This window comes from Podarcis raffonei, chromosome 9 (genome assembly GCF_027172205.1).
Source record: "Podarcis raffonei isolate rPodRaf1 chromosome 9, rPodRaf1.pri, whole genome shotgun sequence".
In the NCBI taxonomy this organism is placed as follows: domain Eukaryota; kingdom Metazoa; phylum Chordata; class Lepidosauria; order Squamata; family Lacertidae; genus Podarcis; species Podarcis raffonei.
The window spans coordinates 1,795,744-1,823,433 of NC_070610.1; the positions used below are offsets into that span (position 1 = coordinate 1,795,744).

Here is a 27,690-nt window from a genome sequence, read left to right on the forward strand (position 1 = left end):
TAAGATTGTTTATGAGATAGTGAACCAAGGCTTGCATGTGATATTATTATTATTATTATTATTATTATTACTACTACTACTACTACTACTATTACTATTATTTTTTATTATTATTATTACTTGCCCATCTGGCTGGGTTGCCCCAGCCACTCTGGGTGGCTTCCAACACATGTGAAAACATAATAAAACATTACACATTAAAGGGCTTCCTGATACAGGGCTGCCTTCAGATATCTTCTAAAAGTTGTGTAGTTCTTTATCTCCCTGACATCTGTTGGGAGGGCGTTCCACAGGGAGGGTGCCACTGCCAGGAAGGCCCTTTGCCTGGTTCTCTGTAGCTTCACTTCTTGCAGTGAGGGAACCACCACATTCATCTTGTGTTATACTGCAGCTCCATCTGGTGTTTGGTAGGAGTGGTTACCTATTAAGTATAAAAATTAACAGTATCACTTACTATAAAGCAATCTAGTATTTATGCAGAGTGACAGATAAGTACCTGATTTCATTACCTGTACTTGCTGCATACCACAGTGTGATAAAGGCCAACTGCCATTATATTCTGAACAGTATTGTATTTTGTGAAATCCAATTTAGTAATGTAGTTGTCAATTTACAGTAAATTTGTGTGCATTCCATAACATCCACACACAAGGAGACAGCCACTAAATCAACATCAGAATAGTTTTTTCACTAAATAAATAAAGTTTCTCTGCTCAAGTGATATTCATTCAAATCAGTCAAACAGATTTCTATTTTTCCACACAATTCTAGATGTAAATAAGTTGATGTTTGGTTTTTTCCTTTGAGGTTAGTCATTACAAAAGCAAATTGCAGTTAATTTTCAGATTGACTATTCTCTAAGGCAGCTTGCTTTGTGAGCAGCTGCTTAAAAGACAACTTGCTTGTAGGCTGCTCCATCCAATATATATTTGTATAAACAGCTTCTTATGTGGTTTCAGCATTTTTAATCATGTGATCAGAAGCAAAATGAGAGGAGACAATGATTTGGTTGAAAATCACTGGTACTACATGGGTGTCCCTCATACAGATAGTTGACACAAGGAACAGCCTCCATGTGGTTGCATTTGAAGCAAGCACACAACACACACAATGTCGCTTAGCTACAAATCTCAGAGTTCTAGGAAGGAGGGACTGACTTAAGCAACTCTGAAAATTATAGCTCCTGGAGGGGAGTAGATGTTTCCTAACAACTCTCAGAAGCCTCAACAAACCACAGCTCCCAGGATTCTTTGTGGAAAGCCATAACTGTTTAAAGTAGTGACTACTTTAAAGTACCATCTGCACTATAGGCTAGCTAACTAACTAACTAGTGTTAGTTTATCAAATCGTACTTCTTGCTGGGATTATGTATTCCATGGTCATGTCAGGTTAGGGAAGGCTGATAAAGTGTTGGTTTGTTCCTATGTTAAAACACATTTTTTTATCCTGCCCTTTCTCTGGGTTCTCTGTATACCTGTTTCATCTCACAATAACCCTCTGAAGTAAGTTTGGGTGAAAGATGGAAGGGTAAATAGAACTTCTGAAGTTCCTTCTTCTACAGGTTGGGAGACATAACCTCTTGAGTAGGAACTAACTTCTCATTGATCATTTATGACCATTTTTTCTTCTTTTTTAGGATGACCAGGATTTGATTACACAGACAAGATGAACAAGCAAGATAACAAATAAAGGAGCTTACCATGCATTGAACAACTTCTGAGAGTCAAGTGCTTAGCCCTGGGAAAATGTCTGCTTGCAATGCATTCACTGAACATGTCTGGAAACCTGGTGAATGTAAAAACTGCTTCAAGCCAAAAAACTTGCACCAACTGCCTCCAGCTTCTGAAAAACCTCCCGTCTCTACAAATCTGAAAATCAATGCAAGTCACAGCAACAACCAACGTACTAAAAATACAGGAAATTTTCGACCTCCTGTGGCAAAAAAACCCACTATAGCTGTGAAACCCACCATGATGACAGTAGATGGACAGGGTATATGTGGCGAGGTCAGCCCACAAGATCTTTGCGAGAACAAGCCAATTGCAGGCTGGAACCAAAATAGGACTGTCTTGAAAAAAACCCCACATAACAATAATAATAATGAAGAAGAAATTGAAGGTTATGGTCATGTTCATAGGCCTTATGGGAATAGTGATGGTGTAGGTAAAGCTCCAAGCAACAATAATGGACTGACAGAAATGTTGAAGGAAATTGCAGGCTTGGACACGTCGTCTTCTCTAACAGGAAATGAAATTAATTCAAGGGAAGCATTCTTGGGAAGAATAAACAATTGTTATAAAAAGTCATTAGAAAGAAAGGTCCCTCCAAGTTGCATGTTGGGTGCCATGAAGGATTCGCAAAATAAGCATGTTGTTCTGAGTGGAAGCACTGATGTAATAAGTAATGAAGGTGGTCGTTTCTGTTACCCAGAATTCTCCAGTGAGGATGAGAGTGAGGATGATCTGCTTTTTGGCAATACGCATGAAGACCATGAGAGCTGGGATGAAAGTGATGAAGAGCTGCTGGCAATGGAAATTCGCATGAGGGGACAGCCACGCTTTGCTAACTTTAGGGCTAATACGCTATCACCTGTCCGATTTTGTGTTGACAAAAAATGGAACACAGTGCCTTTAAGGAACAAGTCTCTCCAGAGGATTTGTGCTGTGGACTATGATGATAGCTATGATGAAATTTTGAATGGTTATGGAGATGACACTGTGATTCTTTATGGGCAAGCAAGCATGCAAAGCATGGTGTCATCTGATTCCATGTCTCCTGACTCTTCTTTGACTGAAGAGTCTCGCTCTGGGACAGCAAGCAGTTCTTCTCAAAAGCTCTTCAATGGTGGATTATCTCCTAGCACTCCTAAAGATATCAAATTAATTGAGGAAGAATACAAAAGCTTTTGTGATGATCAGCAATTGACAGTTGTAACTAAAAACCCTCAAATTGCTACCAAAACTTTGGAAACTCATAAGGCTGTGCTTGCCCTTAGGTTGGAAGAAAAGGATGGCAAGATTGCTGTTCAAAGTGATAAGCAAGAATGCTGTAGTCCTTCAGGTATGCCAAGTCCAGCATCAGCTGCAAGTTTACTCCCCGTTGAAGAACAAGCAAAACCTTATAGGGTAGTAAACATGGAACAACCCATATGCAAGCCATACACTATTGTGGATGTATCAGCAGCCATGACCCATGAATGTATAGAGAATCGAACGAGAAGCTGTGATTCAAAAAGTAGCCTATCTAATCCAAATTCACACGATACTCTAAGTACAAAGGTTGCGCCTCATTCTGTATCATCTGGGCAAGTGAACACCAATCTTAAAAAATCTAGTGCAGTCAGATACCAGGAAGTTTGGACTTCCAGTACAAGCCCACGGCAAAAGATTCCTAAAGTGGAACTAATTCCCAACATACCAGGACCTTCTGTACCTTTAAGGAAGAACATTCACAAATCTGCTCCTGCTTCACCTACATCAACCAATATTTCTACAAAAACAATCCCTGTTAAATCTCCTAACCTGTCTGAAATAAAATTCAATAGTTACAATAATGCTGGCATGCCACCCTTCCCAATCATTATTCATGATGAGCCAACGTATGCTAGAAGTTGTAAGAATGCAATCAAAGTTCCTATTGTAATCAATCCCAATGCATATGACAATTTAGCAATCTATAAAAGTTTTCTAGGGACTAGTGGAGAGCTCTCTGTAAAAGATAAAACCACAAGTGTCATCAGCCACACATATGAAGAAATAGAAACAGAAAATGCCGCTCTGAAAAACATAACTAGCAAATCTACTGAACTCTCCCAGGCTAAAGGGTTAACTAATAGCTCTGAGAGAAGACTGGGCTCTGTGGCTCAGAAGGTTCAGGAGTTCAACAGCTGTCTTGGCAAAGGTCTGACTTCATCCAAAAGCTCTGATCACAGCTCCCCAACAAAAATACCAAGAACTCTTCATGATCCTGTGGCCAAAACAGAAGAGACACAGGAGATATGTAGTGGAAGTAGGGAAAATGCCTGTACAGTACTATCACAAATTGTGGCTTCTATCCAGCCTCCACAGTCTCCCCCAGAAGTATCTCAGACTGGACCCAAGTCTTGCAGTGCGGAAGAATTGTATTCTCTGCCTCCTGATGCAGACACAGGTGAAAGTGTCCCAGTGCGGCCCAAATCTCTCTTTACCACACAGTCGAGTCCTGAGAGTGAGGCAGGAAATTCCACAGAAATGGTGCCTAAGGAAACCCTGTCCAAGTCACTAGTTGCCTATTCCTCAAAGCCAGTGGCTGCCTCCCAGAATACCACAAATCCCCAGACTGAACAGACTCCCCCATTTCCTCCTCCTCGTTCCACGTCTTCGCCATATCATGCCAGCAAAGTGTTGCAGAGACATTTCAGCAATTGGACCAAGCCCACAAGCCCCGTAAGATCAACAGAGGCTGAATCAGTATTGCATTCCGAAGGTAGGCGAGCTCTTGATGCAAAGCCCAAGCGCTGGATATCATTTAAGAGCTTCTTTCGTCGCAGAAAGACTGAAGGTGAGGAAGAGAGAGAAAGAGAAAAGGGGAAACTGGTGGGTCTTGATGGAACTGTCATTCATATGCTTCCCCCTCCTCCTGTTCAACGGCATAATTGGTTCAGTGAGTCAAAATCAGATTCAAGTGAGAAACCCTCAATTGTGTTTATGTTTCAATGTGAACAAGCAAAGATGGAGGCAAAATCTGATCGAAACAAGACTGAAGTAGAGCCAGCAGTTGAAGTTGTGGTATCTGAAAGAGACGAGAGGGAGAAGTCTTCAGAGGTATTGGAAGAAAAGAGCCATTCTTCACCACCTAATATTCCAAAGGAAATTCTCAGGTAAAAATAGATAAAGGTTTCACTGACAATTTATGCACCTTGCTATATATTTCCAAAAGTGAGAAATTTAAAGGCTGCTAAATAAATGTACACATAATGTTTACAATTCATTAGACAGCCATTTCCATTAATGGTAACACCACAAAGTTTTTGGGAATCTATTTATTAACACTGTGTTCCTTCACACCAGTGTTCAGTAGATTTGGTGGAACTGCCTAAAACTCCATTTGTGTATGGAGAATAAAGTGCAGAGAGACTCCACATGGAACTGAACCCTAACCCTCCCCTTTCATGCCAGCCTCACATCAGGTGCAGTGCAGCATGTGGAGCTATTTATGAGAAGCACCCCAGCACACACGGTGCTCATAAGAGAGCTAGGAGTAGTGGCCCAACATGGGTAGGAGGATGGAGAGGAGTGTGTCAGTTAATTTTCTCAGCAAGATGATGGTGATGATGATGAAGGATTAAATGGCAGGGGTATATGCATCAGTATATAGAGCCTCTTTCTTGTCTGTACACAGGGAGCAGAACCGTGGCCTAACTTGCTGGGGAGGGGCGGGAACCATGAGTTTTGGCACCTTGCAGACTAATTTATTATGTTATAAGCTTCCATGATTAGTGTTCACTTCATCAAATGTATAAAGAGGCTTTGCATCTGATGAAGTGGGCTCTGTTGCGAAGACATCGGAAGGCAGCCCTGTCCCTGGTAGTTTTTAATGTCTCACATTTTATTATGATTTTATATGTACTGGAAGCCACCCAGAGTGGCCTAAAATTATTGTTAAATTATTATTACTATTCAGACTGACGGAAAGTACCCCATGAAGCACTCAGGAGTCAAGCTGTATTTCAAGTAGACTTTCTTCAAGTTGCAGTCTTGCATCATCATAAAGCAATCTTCTTACATCCAGGAATCATCATACACAGGAGGGATCACATACACGGGAGAAGCCAGCAGGGGGAGTCAGCCATACCTACAGTGGTACCTCGTTTTTCGAACAGCTTAGTTCATGAACAACTTGGAAATTGAATGCTGCAAACCCGGAAGTAGGTGTTCCGGTTTGCAAACTTTTTTCAGAATCCAAACTGTTCCGTTTTGAGTGTTACACTTTCTTTTTCAGTGCCACACTTCCGTTTTGAGTGCCCCCACTCCTGCTTGCATGCAAGTAGGAGCTGGATGGGGTAGCTCAGCTGGGGAGCACAAAGCCTCCATTTCCCAGCTGAGAGATCCAGTAGAAGCTGGATCGGACTGCTCAGATGGGGAGGTGCAGGCTCCGTCACACTTTCCAATGAGGGGTTCTCGGCTGGGGGCTCCTTTAAACTTCTCCCTTGAGGGGAGAAGTTTAAAGGAGCCCCCATCTCAGCATCAGAGCCCATGCACCACCTGAAGGCAGCCAGGCGGAATAGTTGCTGGGGTGGCGAAGGTGGAGGTAGCCTAGCAGCTGCATCTGAGAGCCCCTAAACTTCTGCTGAGGCAGTTGTCAGGCTGTCTCCACATTGCCACACGATGCTCCTTTAAACTTCTCTATTGAGGTGAACGCAGCCAGTGATGGAAAAGTGATGGAGCCTGCGCCTCGCCAGCTTAGCAGCCCCAATCCAACTCCTACTCCCGTGCAAGCAGGAGCAGGGGCGGAGATCTCTCAGCTGGGAAGCGGAGGCGCTCCTCAGCTGAGCTGCCCCATTCAGGGGCAGAGGAAGGGGATGCGGTAGGTGCAGGCTGCCCTGGGTGTCACCACTGAGGGTGCCAGGCCGCACTCACCGCGGGGCCTGCAGGGGGTCTCTCCTTGGAGAGACATGGTGGCTTGATCGCACACAGGCTCCGCGCTGCCCAAATGGTCCACCCACTGCCTCCCCCCCCCCAGCTGTAGGGCGGTTGAGTGGGAGGAGGCAGGTAGACTCCAGAGGCCCCGCAGTGCGCCACACCCCTGGGCGCGCCACCCCAGGCACCCGAGTGGCTTCCTCCGCCGCTGGCCCCATCCAGCTCCTACTCCCGTGCAAGCAGGAGTGGGGGCAGGGATCTCTCCGCTGGGAAGTGGAAGCTTTGTGCTCCCCAGCTGGCATTCAAAATTAAAACTGAAACTATCCAGAAAACCACAAAGCCAACAAACTTGCAACTCATGAAAAAGCAGCAACACCACAAACTGAAAAAAGCAAACCAACCACAAGTGAATCAAAATCACAAGAAAACATAAAACAACACTGACCCTAACCCTAATTCTAATCCTTACCCTAACACCAACCCAATCCTAAAATTAACCCTAACCCAGAAATGGTCTTGTTAAATAGTGAAATTCATGTTAAATTGCTGTTTTAGGGGTGTGTGTTTTTAAAAGTCTGGAAATCCATTTTGCGTTATGTTCTATGGGAAAGCGTGCCTTGGTTTTAGAATGCTTTGGTTTTAGAACAGACTTCCGGAACGGATTAAGTTTGGGAACCAAGATACCACTGTATTTATCCTAACTGGCAATGCCCCACCACTCATGATGCCAACTCATAGCGCCAGAGTCAGCATTTCCACTTCACACAGTGTTAACTCCTTGATACCCACAACACTCCCAACAGGCTCTGGTCCCCAAAAGCTTGTGGCATAGTAAATTTGTTAGTCATTATAATGTCACAATACTCTTTGTTATCTTTTGCTGCAACAGACTAACAATAACTACCCCGCTGGAAATGGTAATTTAAATTACCATGTTTTACTGAAATATGACATCACAGAAACTGGTTTTTAACCTTAAAACTGATTTTTAACCTCAAAATATCAGTACCTCTGATTTATTACAAACACTGAGATATGCTTGAGCATTTTCCATCCTAAGTTGGATGAACCCAGTAGAGTAAATGTATATAGTATTGCACCCTTAGTGTTTGAAGTAACTTATTTCTAGAAATTATTATCTGTGCAAATAGAATCAGAACTGAATAACCTCATGATACTGTACTTATATTTATGGGGTGTATATTCTTGCCATATAGTTTTGTTACCTGTGTATGCTATATTTGTTATACTTTGAGTTGTCAGGTTTTTTTTTTCATTCATTGCTACTTTAGGGGAAGGGGAAAAAATTATGTGAAATGTAAACTGCAAATCTTTAACATTTGCAGCCTTCACAATTCTGTCTTACAGTCGTACCTTGGAAGTCAAACAGAAACCATTCGGGAAGTCTGTTTGATTTCCAAAACGTTCGGAAACCAAAGCACAGCTTTGATTGGCTGCAGGAAGCAGCTGCAGCCAATCAGAAGCCCCATCAGATGTTCGGCTTCCAAAAATAGTTCGCAAACCAGAACAGTCATTTCCGGGTTTGCGGCATTCGGGAGCCAAAACGTTTGGGAACTAAGCTGTTCCAAAACCAAGGTACGACTGTACTTGGATTAGCTTTGAGGCAATCATGTCAGTTTTTATTGAGTTTTCATAGCATTACATCCCTGAGTAAACAAAGCAGAACCAATAACAAACAATACTGGTCTACCACATAAAAAAGGAATACATCAAAACAAGAGGTAAATATCATATACATCACTTCTAACTTGAAAATCAAACGACATAAACTGAAAGCTTTGTACACAAATCTTCAGGTGGCTTTCCTGCATGCCATCAGGAACATAGGAGTGGTGCCGATCCCTCCCTTGATACTGAGGATCAATTAGCGGAACAGGCAGGGGCTTCTTGCTAATCTTCACATCTTCTCTTCCCAGCCTGGGACAAGGGCTCTTACCATTTACTGTTGCACTTGTTAGAGCAGAGTCCAGATCCTTTTCACACATAAGGAAATAAAACAAAACAAATTTCTTACTTTGTCCTTGGAGTTGCCTTCCTTCTTTCTGCATTTCTTGATTGTCCAGCCTGAGCCGGTGCTCTTGCAGACTTGAGCTGAGGAGAGGTGCTGGGGGGGAGTGCCATCTGCTGCTTGGGACTGGAGCTCTTTCAGCATGTTGTCAGGCTGCTGGTTATCACCCAAAAGCCATGTTTTGCCTTTGTGCTGGACTATCAACTTTAAAAGGAAGCCCCGTCGATATACTTTGCCCACTTCTTTTAGTGCTGATGTGTAAAGGTGGAGAGCTGTGGCCAGGCTGATATCCTGGAATATTTCAGTGGTAGCTTCACCATATTTTAGGTTTCTAACATTCTGTAGTGCTCTGAAAATTGAGCCTTTGAGCCTATAGTGTTCAAAGCAAATTAGCATAGTTCTGCTTCTGCCTCCCCCATGTCCTCTCTCTGTGTCATTGGAGGACAGTGGTATGTTAAAATTCAGGGAGAATAGCCAGTCAATAATGAATAATGAATCTTCCTGATTCTCCGGTAGGCCTTGTAGACCAAAATCTTTGCCTCCTATCCCTTTCTGATTATTCCTCCAGCTTCATAGGTAAATCTTCAGTCATTTATAAAACCTGGATCTCAGACAGGTTGGTTAGAGCAAGATTGTGTGCATAAGTTACTGTTTTAGAAATAACTGACAATTCATTAGGTAGCATATCAAATTGGGCTTCTGTTTCTGGTAGCGAGCACAGAAAGTCATTCCCCTGGGCTCTCTGGAGCCCTGGGGGACTTAAATGGAGATACAGTGGTGCCTCGCAAGACGAAAAGAATCCGTTCCGCGAGTCTCTTCGTCTTGCGATTTTTTCGTCTTGCGAAGCAAGCCCATTAGCGGATTAGCGCTATTAGCGGCTTAGCGGATCAGCTGATAAGCGGCTTAGCGATCAGCTGTTAAGCGGCTTAGCGGATCAGCTGATAAGCGGCTTAGCGATCAGCTGTTAAGCGGCTTAGCGGATCAGCTGTTAAGCGGCTTAGCGGATCAGCTGATAAGCGGCTTAGCGGCTTGGGGAAAAGGGGGGAGAGGAAAAAACCCCCGCAGGAACTCGCAAGACATTTTCGTCTTGCGAAGCAAGCCCATAGGAAATTCGTTTTGCGAAGCACCTCCAAAACGGAAAACCCTTTCGTCTAGCGGGTTTTCCGTCTTGCGAGGCATTCGTCTTGCGGGGCACCACTGTATGGAGGGACAGTTGGGGGCTAGCATTCCCCTTAAAACCTCTGATGAAGTTGGAGGGTGTGATGTGAACCCACAGACATCTTTAAATGCCTGCTTTGGTCTTAGACGGAGTACTAAGTAGACAGAATACTTTGCCAGGAAAGGGGAGGCAGGATGCTGGATTTTATTGGGACTCCATTCTTGAGAAAGCCTCAGTCAGCAACCATGTTTGCTGTGGATCTCCTTTGATTTCAGACAATTGGGCCAAAGTGAAAAGGCACCCCAACTGACATGATGTCAACAAAAGCTGTTGGAGACTGTTGTTTTTGTCGGGATTCAAGCCAGAAGAGCCTCCAGCTCTTCTCTTAGTCCAGAGGAATTTGGCCACCCTCCAGGTGCCCGGCTTGAATCCTTGTTTACCTCCCCTGCCAGCGCCTGCCGGCAAGATCAAGGGAGGTCTCTTCGGCGATTCTCCTCAACGTGAAGGAGAACACACCACTCCTCCCCCACTCCTCTCCCAGGGAGGGGGAAAGAGACAGACAGAAATATATCTACATGTCTTTATTCCTGTCTTTCACCAGTACAGAGAAAACATGTCTGCACACTCTGATTCCCACTGCAGAGAGAGAATAAACTCCACCCATGTACTTCCAGTACAGGGTCATGTGCTGCTCTGAGGTAACATCCGGCTCTCAGAGCACTTTACAAACTGCTCCTGGTTCCCACGGTACAATCCAATAACACCCACATCCTGTTTACCATTCCAGCCACCTGGTGCTTGCTTTTGCATTGCTCCTTTTTCGTAACATCCTCCCCCAAAAGAATCAATGCGTGTTGCAGCAAGCAAAGCATGATCCAGAGAAGAAAACAAACAGTTGTTATACACATAACACTCCCCTGTTGTTTCAGTTCCACCCTTGGAACTCCCCGCCACTGGTTTCCCCAGTGTACCACTCTGGTTGTCTGGTTTCCAAGGAATGAGTGCATCTGCATTACCTTGGCTAGCAACTCTCTGTTGTGTCTTTGTCTCTGACTTAGACACAGCTCCAACCTGTCCTCGGTTGTTTACAACAGCAACACATGCAACAGTTAAGTTAGCAAACTCTTTTGAGTACCTCTTGGGTGGTTGACCCTTTGTAACTCTCTCAGACCTACGTATGAGGTGCTGATCCTCTCTGCTCACTGGTCCAGTCTCAGGACTCTTTGGAGAACTAGTTCCAATGGTAAACAGTGGTTCATCCTTCAGTTGTGAAGGCCTATCTATTGTGTGAGACTTCCTCTCAATGACTGTGACAACTGAGCTCTCCGAGCTATCAGTGTCATCACTTTCTGTACAGCCGAAATCAGTGAAATCATCATCATCTGAATCGTCCTCAGTGGGAAATGTGTGTACTATCACTCTCTCCTGTTCAGGAGCACTCTCTAGAAATTTTGTGAGAATCACCTGACCAGATTCAGACAAAATTACTCTGTAGAGACCCTTTTTATACCCCACAAAAATGCCTCTGGCATTCTTTACTCCACCTGGAGCTTCTGTTCTCACATGAGACCCAAAAACCTTGAAATGGGCAACAGAAGGTTTTCTGTGGAACAGTTTCTCAAAAGGAGAACTTCCCAACTCTTTTGAAACCTTTCTCATTTTCGTATAACAGAACGACATTAGAGACTCGGCCCAGTACTCATGTGACAGATGTGAACTAAGCAATTGCGCTTCCATCCCCTTTTGCAATTCTCTGTTCACCCGTACACAGACACCCCTGTTCCACGCTTCCGCTGAAACAGCAATCTTGTGTCTGATCCCCTTCTTCTGCAGGAACCTTTGGAAATCCTGTAAAAGAAAAATCTGCTTCTCATCTGTGAATAGACAATCAATGTTAGCATCATGCATACTCTTAACTTTGTCACAAAACTCCTGAAACCTCTCCAAGGCTTCCTGTGGCTTTCTCAACACATAAACCCAGACATAGTTAGAGAAATGATCCACACACACAAGATAATATCTTGCATTGCCTCTAGATGGTTCTAGAGGACCAATCACATCAGCATACACCCGCTGAAATGCTCTGTTGACTCCGGTCACCTTCTTGCTCACACCTGCAAGAGAAACTAGGTTAGACACAGATGAATTACATTCCATGTAATCACTTTGTGCAAAAGTCAACAAATATAGTCCATCCTTCTGTTTGGCAGAAAGATATAACTCTCCATCTTTGTAGATCTCGCAGCTCTCAGCATCGTAGCACAGTCTCAGTCCTCTCTTTGCAATCTGCGAAACACTTAGCAGATTGAACTTCAATTCAGGAACCAAGTAAACATTGTTTATTGTCAAGTCCAGACTCTTAAGATAGACAGTCCCCACGCCGGCCGCTTCCAGCTCCTGACCGTTGGCCTGTTTCACAGCGAAGCTTTGCTTCTTAAACGATGAAAAAAGATCTCTGTGTGGGGACATATGAACCGTGGCTCCCGTGTCAATAACAAACGAGTTCCCAACGTCTGGCGTGGTTCCTGTCGCCATCAAAGCTTTTCCAGGTTTCACCATAGGCTTGGTATGACCTTTGCCTGACGCCTCAGGCTTTACTGAGCGGCCCTTCGCTCCTTCTGGCTGATGTGGCTTCTTGCAGTTCCGCTGAAGATGCCCAGCCCGTCCGCAACTGTAACACTGGACAACATTCAAAGCTACAGCATCCTTTCCAGTAGCCTCATCGGTGGGGGAATTAGAACTCCGTTCCTCCCTCCCCCTGTCCTTTTCTTCCAGTGCAGCATGCCGGCTGTGTTCATCTAGAACCACGGCATTCAGGGGCACTCCCCCCTTCTTGGCATCCATGCTGAATCCAAGGGTCAGCTTTACAGTCAATCTCAAGCCAGCTTTCACTTTTCAAGCCAGTAAACTCCCAAAAGTCTCTGTTTACTGCTTCACTGGCAGGCTTGCCTTTGGGCTGTTTTTTCAAAACCCTTGCACAGCTGCGCAGATACACTTTCGATTTCCCAGGCTCTTTCCCAGCCATTCAGTTACTGGCAGACGTTGCCTAGCAACCTGCTTAGGACGGAACTCCTTATCTCACCACAGGAATTCCTGGTATGCAAGCTTGCTCTTTCAGAGCTGTTTTTTTCAAACGCAGCTCTTTCTTGTGAACCAGAAAATAAGCCTTTCTGCGTTCATTCTCTCTCTCCCAAAATGCTGCATACCTTTTCTGGCTCCGTTGCCTTGGAACACACTCCTCTCGGTGTCCAGCTGTCTGTTTCAGCTTCTGGCTGCAGGCAGACGCTTTTCTTTATCTTCTTAGGTGCAGAGGATGGCAACGATTCATCGACCTCTCACCTCTCATGCAGATTCTCATAGATCAGATAACCATCGTTCTGCTACCAGTTGTCGGGATTCAAGCCAGAAGAGCCTCCAGCTCTTCTCTTAGTCCAGAGGAATTTGGCCACCCTCCAGGTGCCCGGCTTGAATCCTTGTTTACCTCCCCTGCCAGCGCCTGCCGGCAAGATCAAGGGAGGTCTCTTCGGCGATTCTCCTCAACGTGAAGGAGAACACACCACTCCTCCCCCACTCCTCTCCCAGGGAGGGGGAAAGAGACAGACAGAAATATATCTACATGTCTTTATTCCTGTCTTTCACCAGTACAGAGAAAACATGTCTGCACACTCTGATTCCCACTGCAGAGAGAGAATAAACTCCACCCATGTACTTCCAGTACAGGGTCATGTGCTGCTCTGAGGTAACATCCGGCTCTCAGAGCACTTTACAAACTGCTCCTGGTTCCCACGGTACAATCCAATAACACCCACATCCTGTTTACCATTCCAGCCACCTGGTGCTTGCTTTTGCATTGCTCCTTTTTCGTAACAGTTTTTTAGTCGTTTAGTCGTGTCCGACTCTTCATGACCCCATGGACCAGAGCATGCCAGGCACTTCTGTCTTCCACTGCCTTCCGCAGTTTGGTCAAACTCATGCTGGTAGCTTCGAGAACACTGTCCAACCATCTCGTCCTCTGTCGTCCCCTTCTCCTTGTGCCCTCCATCTTTCCCAGCATCAGGGTCTTTTCCAGGGAGTCTTCTCTTCTCATGAGGTGGCCAAAGTCTTGGAGCCTCAGCTTCAGGATCTGTCCTTCCAGTGAGCACTCAGGGCTGATTTCCTTAATAATGGAGAGGTTTGATCTTCTTGTAGTCCATGGGACTCTCAAGAGTCTCCTCCAGCACCATAATTCAAAAGCATCAATTCTTCGGCGATCAGCCTTCTCTATGGTCCAGCTCTCACTTCCATACATCACTACTGGGAAAACCATAGCTTTTACTATACGGACCTTTCTTGGCAAGGTGATGTCTCTGCTTTTTAAGATGCTGTCTAGGTTTGTCATTGCTTTTCTCCCCAGAAGCAGGCGTCTTTTAATTTCATGACTGCTGTCACCATCTGTAGTTGGAGACTATTCAACTGTTAATTGAAGGTTTGGAAAGATGCTAATTTCTGCTGCAATGGGATTTTTAAAGAGCAGAGTAGACAGTTTCCATGTATTATTTCCTTCTCAAGGGTTTTTGTAACTACCCTCCTCTTAGCAATTGCAAGAGAAATTCCCTGCATCTCTCTTGAATCCTCTCTTTGTCCATGAACTCAGAATCCACACACAGACCCCAAAGTGCCCTTTTAATCATGTTTACATTTTGTAGAAACAAAATGCATATTTAGATGGTGTTCATGTTCTGTAGGGTTGTGCGCCCATCTCACTCAAGAGGCCGGGGGCCAGCACTGTCCGGAGACACTTCCAGGTCACATGGCCAGTGTGACATCGCTGCTCTGGCGAGCCAGAGCCGCACACGGAAACGCCGTTTACCTTCCCGCTAGTAAGCGGTCCCTATTTATCTACTTGCACCCGGGAGTGCTTTCGAACTGCTAGGTTGGCAGGCACTGGGACCGAACAACGGGAGCGCACCCCGCCGCAGGGATTCGAACCGCTGACCTTTCGATCGGCAAGCCCTAGGCACTGAGGCTTTTACCCACAGCACCACCCGCGTCCCTTATAAAAGGGGATATGCATTATATGTAATGTCTGTTTATATATAAAGGGGATATGCATTGTGCTGCATATTTGTGGAGGCAGTGGAACTTTGAAGTTGGGCTGTTTCTCAGGTTTTATCCAGTTTCTTGTATATTTTGGCTGGATCAGATTTTTTAAGGTTAGACTTCATTGAAGGAGTCTATCCACAGACCTATTTGTCCCCTGCAAGAAACTTGATGAAGAAGCAGGGGGGTGAGGGAAGATAAATGTGATGCTACCAGAAGGGATAGCTCAGTCAGTAGATAATGAGACTGTTAATCTCAGGGTTTTAGGTTCAAGCTCAGTGTTGGGCAAAAGATTCTTGCATTGCAGGGGGTTGGACTAGATTACTTTTGTAGTCCCTTCCAACTCTGCAGTTCTATGATTCTAAGTCAAAATGTTGTCATACTTCTCTCATTTAATTGCTAAGAGATTAAAGCTTTCAGTAAAATTAATATCACCTGTAAAACTTCATTCTTCGGTTTGGAACTCAAGCCTCTTCGCTTGATTCTTGTGCCTGAATCAGAAATTGTCATTGTCTTATGTTGAGTTTAGGTTTAGTAGATACAGGTCTTTGCTACTTCTAGTGAGAGAAGTTTGCATGTCAGATGGACATTTCTTATAGTTTGAAAGAGAATATAAATGAGAGGCCCTTAAACTTTGTTCTTCTGGACTGTTGGTCCTGAGTTGCTGGAAAACAATAAAGACTTGTGGGGTTTTTTTGGTTTTGAAAGAAAGAAAGCGGAGGTTCTTCATTCCTTCTTCAGTCCTTGCTGCTTCCCACTTCCCAGCTTTGCATGCAAAGAGCTTAGGTTCAATTTCTGGCATCTCTAGGTGGATTTAAGAAATACACACACACAGAGAGAGAGAGGGGGGGGCTGGCACCCCTCTGGAGGCTTTACCTGGGGCAAAGAAACCTGGCTAGCCCCACCCCCCTAAGCTAAAGCAGCTTCCTGTGTTCCTATTTTGGGATTGATATTCCTTTACTTCAGTGGGTGTTGGGGTGCTTGTATTTGCCCTTGCAGGGAGACCAGTCCAGATTCGATCAGGATTTGTAGTTCAGAGGTATTAAATTAAATAACTATTGTTTGTTTGCTGCATCTTTATGCTAACTTTTATCTTAGGAGCTCAAGGTAATATGCATAGAATTGGAGTTGGAAAGGACCACCAGGATCATTTAATGCAACCCCCTGCAATGCAGGCATTTTTTGCCCAATGTGGGGCTTGAACCATAATTTCTCTCTCCCTCAGACACACACATGCTCATAACAGGCATGCCAGGGGGTTGGACTAGGTACGTTAGTTTGAGATATGAAGGGCATAGTCCAGGGGTCAGCAAACCTTTTCAGCAGGGGGCCGGTCCACTGTCCCTCAGACCTTGTGGGGGGCCGGACTATATTTTGAAAAAATAAGTAAATGAATTCCTATGCCCCACAAATAACCCAGAGATGCGTTTTAAATAAAAGCACACATTCTACTCATGTAAAAACACGCTGATTCCCAGGCCATCCGCAGGCTGGATTTAGAAAGCGATTGGGCCGCATCCGACCCCCGGGCCTTAGTTTGCCTACCCATGGTATAGTGTATATAGCTGAGTGGTGAACTGAAAATCTCACATTCTGTACGTTACCCACAGAGGCTCTCCCAGAACCCCTCCCTTTTTTTACAACTTTGACCAGGGAATGGAAGACGTTTCCTCCTTCCATCAAGACTGTTGCCGCATGATTGCAGTTCTAAAATCGATGTGTGTCCCTGTTTCTGTGACCATGTTTTTAAAGCAGATTCATATGTCTTCTTTTTGCCAAGGAGATAGCAACTGCTCTTTGGACTTTGTCAGCTTCTTAAGTGACTTGGCCAAAGAAACCATTCTGAAGCAATGTCCGTTGTGTGCTGTAGTCAGGAGAGGGTTAAGAGGGCATGGCTTTGGCTTGGCTTCTGCTGGTTTTCCTGAGGTGTTCTGGCACATTCCCCAGACCATCCCCTGGAGGTAAACATCAAGGTGCACTAGGTGAGATCATTCCTATGCAGAGTTCAGTCCTGGTTGCTCACAGCTTTGCACAACTTGTAGCTCACCCGACCCCAGTGGAATAAATGCTTCGCCAGAGTTTCGAGACATGATTCAAAGGCTCAAGAAGGCTCTGAGAGAATTGCCTTTAATGGGGAACTGTGTGAGTGAATATAGTGGGTGAGTTCCTCTTCTTTCTTTTTTAATTTTCTTCCTTACTAGTTGTTGATTTACTTTGGCAGCATGTTTCTCAAAAGTATATGTAGAAAATTTTCACATATCTGGGGGGCTAGAAAGGAGCCTGTTCTATACTTCACCAATCAATAAAATGTTTTTAGAGACACTATCCTGTAACAGGAACCCTTGTTTCAAAATAGCACAGCTATCAGAGGAAGGCTGTTTTGAAAGACTAGCTCTATCTATTGGTGAGTAAAAGGGGGGTGTTATAAGGTTTGATAAACACTGTCTCCTCCATACCTCTGTTCCCAAAGTGAATTTACAACTTCTCAGATTTGATTTTTGAATGTGTCCTAATATGTGGAAAATTACATAGACTAACCCTTTGCTGTATGCACTGTTTTACACTTAATATGTTGTGATTTACACTGGTTTTCACATGTTGATAAAACAGACATCAGTAATGAAAGGCTCAGTAACATGACAGGTTTTTGGGGAACACTTTTCTGTCTAGGTTTGCTAACTTTTGTGGATGATTTATGCCAGCATGTACAGGTGGTTTCAGTAATATGTAAACATTGGTTGCCCTAATTTGTTGATTGCTTGTGAGCTGCATTTTGTACTTCGATCAACCACTTTTAGGCTGCAATTTTATGTTGACATTGACAGCTCTCTAATGATAAAACCTTGCCTTCCAGTCATATGGGAAATCATTCCTTCACATAGATACAGCATAAACCCTGTATACTTCCATGTCCTGTTTTGCACTGTTTTGGACAATAATTTAGAACCATTGGTATATATAGATTTTTAAATAGGATTGCAGCCTTTCTCTGATTGGAATAAATGATGTTATTGTTTTGCATGATTAGTTTAGTTTAATACATTGTGCTGAATACTACAGATATGCTAAGTGACAATGAGCCAGTGTATTCAGTTTTCTTGACTGAGATCTGAAACTGCTTTATCTTTTCTCCTTGAGTGTGATAGGATGCATTTTATGGAGTTTTGAATGCTTACCTCTCCAGTGTTAAATACTGGGCCTAACCTTTTTTTAAAAAAAAACTGGTTAATGGTAGCAATATACAGTCATACCTCAGGATAAATGTGCTTCAAGTTAAGTATTTTCGGGTTGCGCTCTGCGGTGATCCAGAAGTAATGGAGTGTGTTACTTCCGGGTTTCGCCACGCATGCATGTGCAGACGGTCAAAATGACATCATCCGCGGAAGTGGCGACACGCGCAGGCATGGGTTGTGTTCGCTTCAGGATGCGAACGGGGCTCCGGAACGGATCCCATTCGCATCCCGAGATACCACTGTATACTTTTAAATACTATCTACCATTAATGTGGTAGTGAACATGGATACATCTTTTAATATTCAGGAGCTTTTAAGCTAGAAACTCTGAAAAAATCAAAACAACAGCTTTTTGCGGCACCATGAGTCAGTTCAGTAAAACTGAGACTGCAGTCCTCTAAAGAATTTACATTGCTGGTGTCCATTTGGAACTTTTGCTTTTGTTTTAGTCAAGTGCCTGATGAACAAACTCTGGAAAATGGTTCCCCTCGGATTCCAAGATCTGCAATTGAAAAGCAGGAAAGTGGCAGTAATGCGTCCCTTGTTCCACTGTCCCCTCCCGAAATACCACAAGGACAAGAGGAAAGGGAGGAAATGTCAGATTCTTCTGATGTGAGTGCCTGCAGCGCTACATATAGTAACTTAGGTAAGCACCTTGCATCAGCACAGAAATAAATTGTTTCTTATTTCTTTATGTGTTGTCTGAGTTTTTCACATTCACTTGAAAAACTGGTTATGAGAATATGCATTGGTTTAATGTTCTTATGGGAACAAACAGACCTTTATATGTGTTCAGAACTCATAAAAATAAATATTGTTGCTTAACTTTTTGTGCCTCCCAAACTTTTGAAGTAAAGATTTAATTTTTAAATGTTCTATGTACTCTTTGAGTTAAATTTTATTTGAAATCCATTTTAATGAAAACTCCAGCACCCCATGTGCAATGACCTCAGCAATAGTTATACCATAAAAAATGTAGATGACTTTAAGAACATGTTTGATAGGTGCTAAATGAGTATATGTAGGAGATGTGAAAGGTTTAAGGAAGTCAATGCTACAATGCTATGGGGCTTCAAATGTTCAACTGAACATAGTTCTAATTGAAGATAACATTTGCCTTGTATATACTGTATTCCAACTATGTTTTTATAAATACAGATTTTTATTTAGGTCTTCAAGGCAATGACTAACACCTAACAAATAATTGCAGTCTCTCTGTATATTCTCTGTTATAGTGATACTGGTTTAGGTTCTGAAGTTTCAGTCTTCCCACGAAAGAATTACTTCCTGTCCAGCCTTAAACTGAGATACTCATGCTCCTCTTCATTCTCTCAATGAAAATGTCTTGTGCATATGTAACTTTCTAAGTAAAAAAAATACAATGACTGTTTTCTATTGTCACATAGGGCAATCCAGAGCAGCTATGATACCTCCAAAGCAACCGCGGCAACCAAAGGGGGCTTTGGACGATGCCATTGCTTTTGGGGGAATATCTGACCCAGACATGACAGCTACCTTACATCCCACACCACCTCCATTGCCAAAGAAAACCATTATAAGAGCTCACACGGAACCACTTCCAAATGAACACCAGAATCAGGCCCTTGAAAGTGTCCTGTGTGTGATGGCCAATCCAACTTATGACATTGACACCAACTGGGAAGCAAACAGTGCCTGCTCTTCTGTCAGCTCCGAATTCAAGGCAATGGACCATGAGTCCGGAGATTCCTTGGACAGGCCTCCAGAAAAGGGACTGGCAATCTCATCAGCAGCCAATGGTTTTTCCAATCTAACTGCTATCGGTGTGAAAGACAGGTGTTCCAGTAGTATGGAGTTTCTGTCAGGTAGACCTGCTACCCACAGCAAACATGGCAAGACTGTCCAGAAACCACAGAGACAAGCACTTTATAGAGGAATCGAAAACCGAGGGGAGGTGGTGAGCAGAATTAGAAGCCTTCACACTGATTCCCTGAAGAAACTGTCTGCCAAATGTGAAGACCTTTTCATGTCTGGGCAGAAAGATCAGCTTCGATTTGGGCTAGACAGCTGGTCAGACTTCAGATTAACCAGTGACAAGCCATGCTGTGAGGCTGGTGATGCTGTCTACTACCCAGCTTCTTATGCAAAAGATCCACTCAACAACTATGCAGTCAAGGTAAGAAGATAAGTAAAAAGAGTCACTCCACTAATCATATTCCAGAACTGTACTTAGTGTCCATTGCACTTCATTACTATTGACTTTGTGCTTAGCGGTTACAAAGAAACATGTTCTTTTGTGAGAGCTAGTGAATTTTTAATTAGTGAAATATTACATTTATGGCAGCATATAAAAATGCAATACAGTTAAAACAATAAACAACAATACCTACAACCTCAAAACAGTAATTTCATCCTGATCCTAAATCATTGTCTTTTTATCTTGTGAACCACCCTGAGATCTCTGGATGGAGTGTTGTATATAAACCCCATAAATAAGTAATAAATAAATAATTGCAGCAGAATAACAGGATTTTATTATTAGCTTAGGGCCATATTTGGGTTTACATGCTTGTATATCCTGTTATAAACTTTTATTTGCTAGAGCAGCAATTTTTAGGATCATTCTTTAAGCCCTTTCTCATACATTCCATTCCATATGTTTCCAGGATGGTCCTGGGAAATGCCCTCCAATGACCCTTCAGAAATGCATTGAGTAAACAAAACCTGAGGATGTTAGTGCCCCAAATTCCTTCTTTCTTTAAAGTGAATTTTTTGGCCTCCCCTTGTTTGTTTTTTTACCCTTCTGACTTTTAAAACAAAAAAAACGATTCTTGCCTATTTAGCATACTGCTGTTATAATGAGTTACTGTATATGAGGAGCTACACTTTTCCATTATTTATACAGAGGAGCAACTTAAATTATTTTGTTTCTATTTATTTTCAAAAGTGTGCATTATTTTATTAAAGTTAAAGTGGTTTACAATGTAGAAATTAGGATAATACAATACATAATTTTACAGAAAAATATAATATTTTTAAAAATACATTACAAATTGCAATTGGATGCAGACTTTTTATGGCAAGGACTTACAGAACTATGGTTTCACCACCTAAGGATCAAATTGCATTTGATATTAGTCAGGTATTTAAACAATTGTGCTTCTCCTGGTCACTTTTAATTTGAAGAAAAGTTAGCTGCAGGGTCCCAGTCTGTAATGTGCTCTCAGTTGGGATCCTGCACAGGTTTTCTGCTGAAAATCACTGCCTGCTTGGTTTTTGTTTCCCCTGATACTACTGTTTGCAGTAATCAACACTTTCAGGAATGAAAAGCAGCCAGGTGGGGACGGTTTTCAGTACAAAACATGTGCAAGGCTCTAATCAGATACACATTCTGGAACAGTGCACTGTGGGAGAGAGTACCCAACATGACTGCTGCTGAGTACTTTCACATTAGCAGTTTTGGTTGCAGAGGGTCTGCAGGATGTGGCGACCAGCAGGAAGGGGAGGGGATGAGAGAAAGAGAAAGCATTGCAGAATTACAGATGTTGAAGCTGGGAATTGGATCTGACATGTTGAAGAGTATTGTCCAAAATAATTATGCAGATCTCACCAATGGAGGTGACTTTGACAGTGCTTTTCAAAGGCACCCTTTGTTTTTTGAAAGATAACTGTCAAACAAAGCTGCAACCATGGTTTCAGTACTATGCCCAAGCTAAAATCTAGACTGACAGGAATTCAAAACCAAACCAAATTGAGAAATTGTACTCCTCCTCAACAGCCTTTGCCAGAAACAGAAGTTTAGAAACAAGGCATTAGCTGTGGAGTTTGTCTCCAGATTACAGTGTGAGCTAGATCTCTTGAAGTCATCTACCAAATGTTTGCCGGTGTACCAGGGGTGGGGTGGGGGTAAGATATCAGTATACCAAAGACTAGTGCACCAAAATGCTCTGAACTGGGCAGCAGCCTAAGATGACCATTGGTGCCAAGGGAGATGCAAGGTCATATGACCCAATACAGTTTCTTATCTGTGGGCTCATCCACACTTCCATTTGTCCCGTGATTTCTAGGCATGGGCTCAAGAGGTTTTTCTTTTGTATCACCGCTTTCCCCAGGAAAATCTGTAGTTTACTGTTGATTCAGAACAAGCACCAATCCACAGGTAAAACCCAATTTACCTTTGTTCTAATCCAGCAGTATACAGCAGGTTTTCCTGGGATCAAAGATGAACCTCTCGGACGCACGCCTAAAAGCATGAGACAAGCAGACGTGTAGTTGAGCCCCAAGTCTCTGTTCAAGCCAACCACCACCCTGTAAGGTTCAGCAGTTGCCAGTCATACAGAAAGGACTATACCATATAAATGTTCCATAATACTTGGTTCCATGCCAGGTGCTGTTTTACAAGATGTTAATTGGGTTTGTCATAAACTTTATAAAGGGAATAAAATCTGTTTAACACAGACCTTTAGTTTAGCTCAAGTGTTAATTTTATTCTGTAGATTCTATTACATACAACTGTAATATAAAATTACATTCGATGTACTTATATTGAAAACAGATATTTAAATTGTCCAATTCATTGAGGTCAAAAATTACCCAATCTTGCTGTGAACCCATAACACAGGGCTGCCTACTAGATTTAAAAATATTCACAAGTGGCAAAACATGTACAAAGGATCCCATTAAGATAAAGAAATTATGCCCTATAGGCCGCATATTCAGCAGGTGCAGCTGTATTGAGTTATTTCTATGGCATGGAGCCCAGCTCAGCTAATTGGAGGCATGGTTCTCATTTCATCTTGATAAGAACAAGTTTAATTGATTTCCTTGAGAAACTGATAGTGTGATTTTTATTTAACTTACCATGATTATTTTGTAGAAATAAAATGAACCATGGATTAGTTTTAAAACCATGCCTAAATATTACACATTGATGTCCTGTCAAAATACACCCAGACTTGTTCGTGAGTGTGCCATTTATTCTGATTAAGTACAATAACAAAGCTTTTCTCAGGTATGGCAGAAATAAAGCTCCACAGCATCTTACCGTCTTTTTGCTAAGTAGGTCAAGTTGTAGGGTGGTATAGATTAACTATAATTGCTCACATCCTAGCTCCTTTTGGCAACAAAAGCACAGGAATTACTGTAATACTTTGTAAGACAATGTGAAACTTTAAAATACAGTGGTACCTCATGTTACAGACGCTTCAGGTTACGCGTTTTCGGGTTGTGCACCGTGCTAAACCCGGAAGCATCGGAATGGGTTACTTCCAGGTTCAGTGCTTGCACATGTGCAGAAGCGCTAAATCACGCTTTGTGCATGTGCAGAAGCGCCAAATCGCGACCTGCGTGTGTGCAGACACGGCGCTGTGGGTTGCAACGCTGCAGGTTGCAAACGTGCCTCCTGCACGGATCATGTTTGCAACCCGAGGTTCCACTGTACTACAGTGGTACCTCTGGATACAAACACTTCTGGTTGCGCAAGTGTCAGGTTACAAACTGTGCTAACCTGGAAGCAGTTGCTCCCGGTTGTGAACTTTGCTTTGGGATGCAAGCAGAAATTATGCGCCAGAGGCACGCATGCAGCTGGAGACGCACTTTCACTAGTGGCGCCTCATGTTAAGAACAGCTTCAGGATAAGAACGGACCTCCAGAACGAATTAAGTTCATAACCAGAGGTACCACTGTACTCTCAAAGTCAGCATCCTTTTCTCATAAAGCTTCTGACTTGCATAATAAAATTTGTTGTTATAAAAAACCTACACTGCTGTGTTATACATAACACAGACCTGTGCTCACCCCATCATGATAATCTGCATCCTATAATGATGAGGGGGAGTTGGAATACAAAAGAGAGCGGTGCTGTAAGATGTTTCCTTTATTGCCCAGACAGTCCATCCTCTGACAACCCGTTCTGCACCTCAGTTTATCAATTATAGAATCATAGAATCATAGAGTTGGAAGAGACCACAAGGGCCATCGAGTCCAACCCCCTGCCAAGCAGGAAACACCATCAGAGCACTCCTGACATATGGTTGTCAAGCCTCTGCTTAAAGACCTCCAAAGAAGGACACTCCACCACACTCCTTGGCAGCAAATTCCACTGTCAAACAGCTCTTACTGTCAGGAAGTTCTTCCTAATGTTGAGGTGGAATCTTCTTTCTTGTAGTTTGGATCCATTGCTCCGTGTCCGCTTCTCTGGAGCAGCAGAAAACAACCTTTCTCCCTCCTCTATGTGACATCCTTTTATATATTTGAACATGGCTATCATATCACCCCTTAACCTCCTCTTCTCCAGGCTAAACATGCCCAGCTCCCTTAGCCGTTCCTCATAAGGCATCGTTTCCAGGCCTTTGACCATTTTGGTTGCCCTCCTCTGGACACGTTCCAGTTTGTCAGTGTCCTTCTTGAACTGTGGTGCCCAGAACTGGACACAGTACTCCAGGTGAGGTCTGACCAGAGCAGAATACAGTGGCACTATTACTTCCCTTGATCTAGATGCTATACTCCTATTGATGCAGCCCAGAATTGCATTGGCTTTTTGATTATGATGACAGAAATTCCCTATGGATGTAAGAATAACTAAACAGTAGCTGTTTCAATTAATGGTGCCCTATTTTCAGATACAGAGAGAATATAGGCAACCAATTTTACCACTTCTGCACCTGCGCTTTGAAGGATTATATAGTTAACTTCTGAATGAGAGATTTTACCCGGATAGTTTGCCTTGGCTCAAGAAGGAGCCAAAATGCATATCGTAGAATCATAGAATCTTGGAGTTGGAAGGGACCCTGGGGGTCATCTAGTCCAACCCCTTCCAATGCAGGAATCTCAGCTAAAGCATCCATGACTGATGGCCAGCCAAACTCTGCTTAAAAACCTCCAAGGAAGGAGAGTCCACCACCTCTCAGGGGTGTCTGTCCCATTAAAATAAAAAGCAGGTTGCAGTATCAAAATCTCACTGCTCTGAACCTGCAAATATTTGACTTTTTGTGTCCTTTGAGCTCAATTGTGTGTTTCCTTTGGAGCAGGAGCTAATATTTACTTATTTTTATTCAACAAGATTGACATACTGCTTAATAATAATAATAATAATAATAATAATAATAATAATAAATTTCTAAGCAGTGTGCATGTTCAATTTTTAAAAGCAATAAAAACAGTAAATATAATGGGCTGAATCCAACTAAGTTGTTACTCAGAGCTGAACCATGAATTTGCATCCAAGTTGAGCCATGCTTGGGGCAGACCCATTGAAATGAATGGATGCATGGCTTACTTTGAGTGGAACTTACTTGGCTACCACCCTGTTCATTTCAATGGTCTACTGTGAGTTTGAGTAATGCTGGATACAATCCATTAAAATGATCAAAATATCAGATAAACAGACATCCTTTACTGCTGCTGTAGTAGTGGGCGTTTTCTCTCCTTCCAATAATGGCCCAACACAACTATTTTGACAAGGGTCATAGCTCAGTGGTGGAACACCAGCTTGGCATGCGGAAGGTTCCAGGTTACCTCCCCATGTAGGGCTGGGAATTGCCCCCTTCCTGAAACCCTAGAGAGCCACTTCCACTCAATGTAGATAATACTGAGCTAGAAAGACCCAACAGAAGACATCCCAAAGCCAGATGTCACATACGCAGTTGCGAGATTTTGCGCTGCCATGATGGACATCCATCAAAGGATGGTTTGTGGCACAAACCAGGCCTAAACTGGAGGCCCATGATGCAAGACCTGTGCTGCTTCACATTCCCTCCCTTATGGTCACTTTTAACTGCTTGTCTTTTGTTTTGGTTTTAGGTTTATGTGAGTTATAATCACTTTTACTATTAGCTTTTATCCCTTTCCTCTTCAAGTTTTATGTGCTTTATTTTATTTGCATGTTTTTATCTTATACTGGTCTGCATAAGATAGCTTCCTATTGAAATCAGCCCTCTGTTCAGAACCATGAGGACTAGAATCTTTTTTATTTTAATGGCGCATTCCATTTTTGCCTCTTCAGTGCAAAGCTCCTCTTTCTCTGGTTGAGAAGTGTTAAGTTGTGGGTGAACATATCAGACGACACAGCGATTCTTCCAAAGCCGCTCTTTATTTGTAAGCTGGAACAGAACTGAACTGAGCTCCAGAACAACGTAACTGTAGCAACTTTCTAAAACTATCCAATCACTGAACATCACTTTCGATCCTTCATTTGCATAACTATCTACAGTATCCCCCTGCTGGCCCAGGGTGAGAACTTCAGTACATAACACCCCTCCCCACCGAGATAAGGCATTAGTTACAATCGTAATGGTTTCTTTATATACAGCACTACACGTAATGGTTCAATTAGGCACAAAAGCATATCGGTTACATTTCACATACTTAGACCAACAGTGATACATGTCCAACAACATAGTCCCTTAAATAAGTTGGGCGCTTGGAAACTCTGCCAGACCACCGGGGACTGGTAGCCAAGTCCGGGGGGCCACACAATTCTTGCTGAGGCTGTGATGCGACCCTAGGTGGCATTGAAACCAAGTCCCCTGGATCCGCTGCTGTGGGTAGAACCTCCGCAAGTGGAGTTGGCGGAATGTCAGGCACGGCAGTGGTCTGAGTCTGTGGGAAGTCCAGCAGACCCTCTGAAGTGGCTTGGTTCGGCTCCACGCCCGCAGTTTGCGAGAGAGGTGTAGGTGGAGCCTTGCCATCTGTAAGTGTCTGTTGTGGAGCCACGAGCGCAGTTGGGGGCACCACAGTAGTGTCCAAATCCCCAACCCTGTGCCTAAGCTGGTCTATGTGCCGGTGACACAAGTGTCCGTCTTCGAGTGCCACCTGGTACGAGCGAGGTCCAGTGACTCCCACTACTGTGGCTGGCACCCAAGGAATGTCCCCCACAAAGTTCCGGGCAAAGACCTGGTTTCCTGGAACAAAGACCGTGGCGCGTTGGCACAGCCTGGGGGTTCGGCCACGGCAAAGTCTGGGTGCAGCCTGTCGATCGGGGACCTGAGGCGGTGGCCCATAAGCAGTTTGGCAGGACTCTGCCCTGTGGCCGCATGAGGGGTGATGTGTTGTACAAACAAGTATTCGGCGACCCGCTCGTGCCAGTCTCCCCAGTCCAGGCGCGCCAGTGCCTCTTTTGCTGAGCGCACCATTCTCTCTGCTTGCCCGTTGCTGGATGGATGAAATGGTGCCTTTAGGGCATGGTGGATGCCCAGTCCCAAAAGGTACCGCTCAAAAGTGCCTGACGTGAACTGCGGTCTGTTGTCAGAGACAAGGACACCAGGACACCCATGCATCGCGAAGAGGCCTCGCAGCACCCGGATGACGGCCTCGGTAGTGGTGGAGGGCATCAGGGCCACCTCCAGCCATTTGGAATAGGCGTCCACCACTACCATAAAGGTCCAGCCGTGAAAGGGGCCGGCCAGATCGATGTGCACCCTCGACCAGGGTGTCTTGGGCGTCTCCCAGGTGTGTCCCTTAGCTGCCGGTGGCGCAGGCCTCGATTCTTGGCATGCTTGACAGGTGGAAACCCAGGCAGTGATGGCATCGTCCATGTTAGGCCACCAGACGTAACACTGAGCCAACACCTTCATTTTGACAATTCCCGGGTGGCCA

At 43.8% G+C, this 27,690-nt stretch overlaps 1 protein-coding gene across 3 annotated transcripts in view; it reads left to right on the forward strand.

Moving 5' to 3' along the window:
- Positions 1 to 27,690, forward strand: part of PEAK1 (pseudopodium enriched atypical kinase 1) — a 71,714-nt gene that overhangs the window by 36,321 nt on the left and 7,703 nt on the right. Inside the window, exons 2-4 of one of the 3 annotated variants that reach the window (XM_053402640.1) lie at positions 1,637 to 4,858; positions 18,567 to 18,763; positions 19,524 to 20,272. In XM_053402640.1, the coding sequence (XP_053258615.1) occupies positions 1,746 to 4,858; positions 18,567 to 18,763; positions 19,524 to 20,272 (4,059 nt within the window). In that variant the 5' untranslated portion in view covers positions 1,637 to 1,745. Of the gene's footprint in view, positions 1 to 1,636; positions 4,859 to 5,661; positions 5,870 to 18,566; positions 18,764 to 19,523; positions 20,273 to 27,690 lie in introns of those variants that run through there. The other 2 variants (XM_053402642.1, XM_053402643.1) reach the window with 2 other exon arrangements.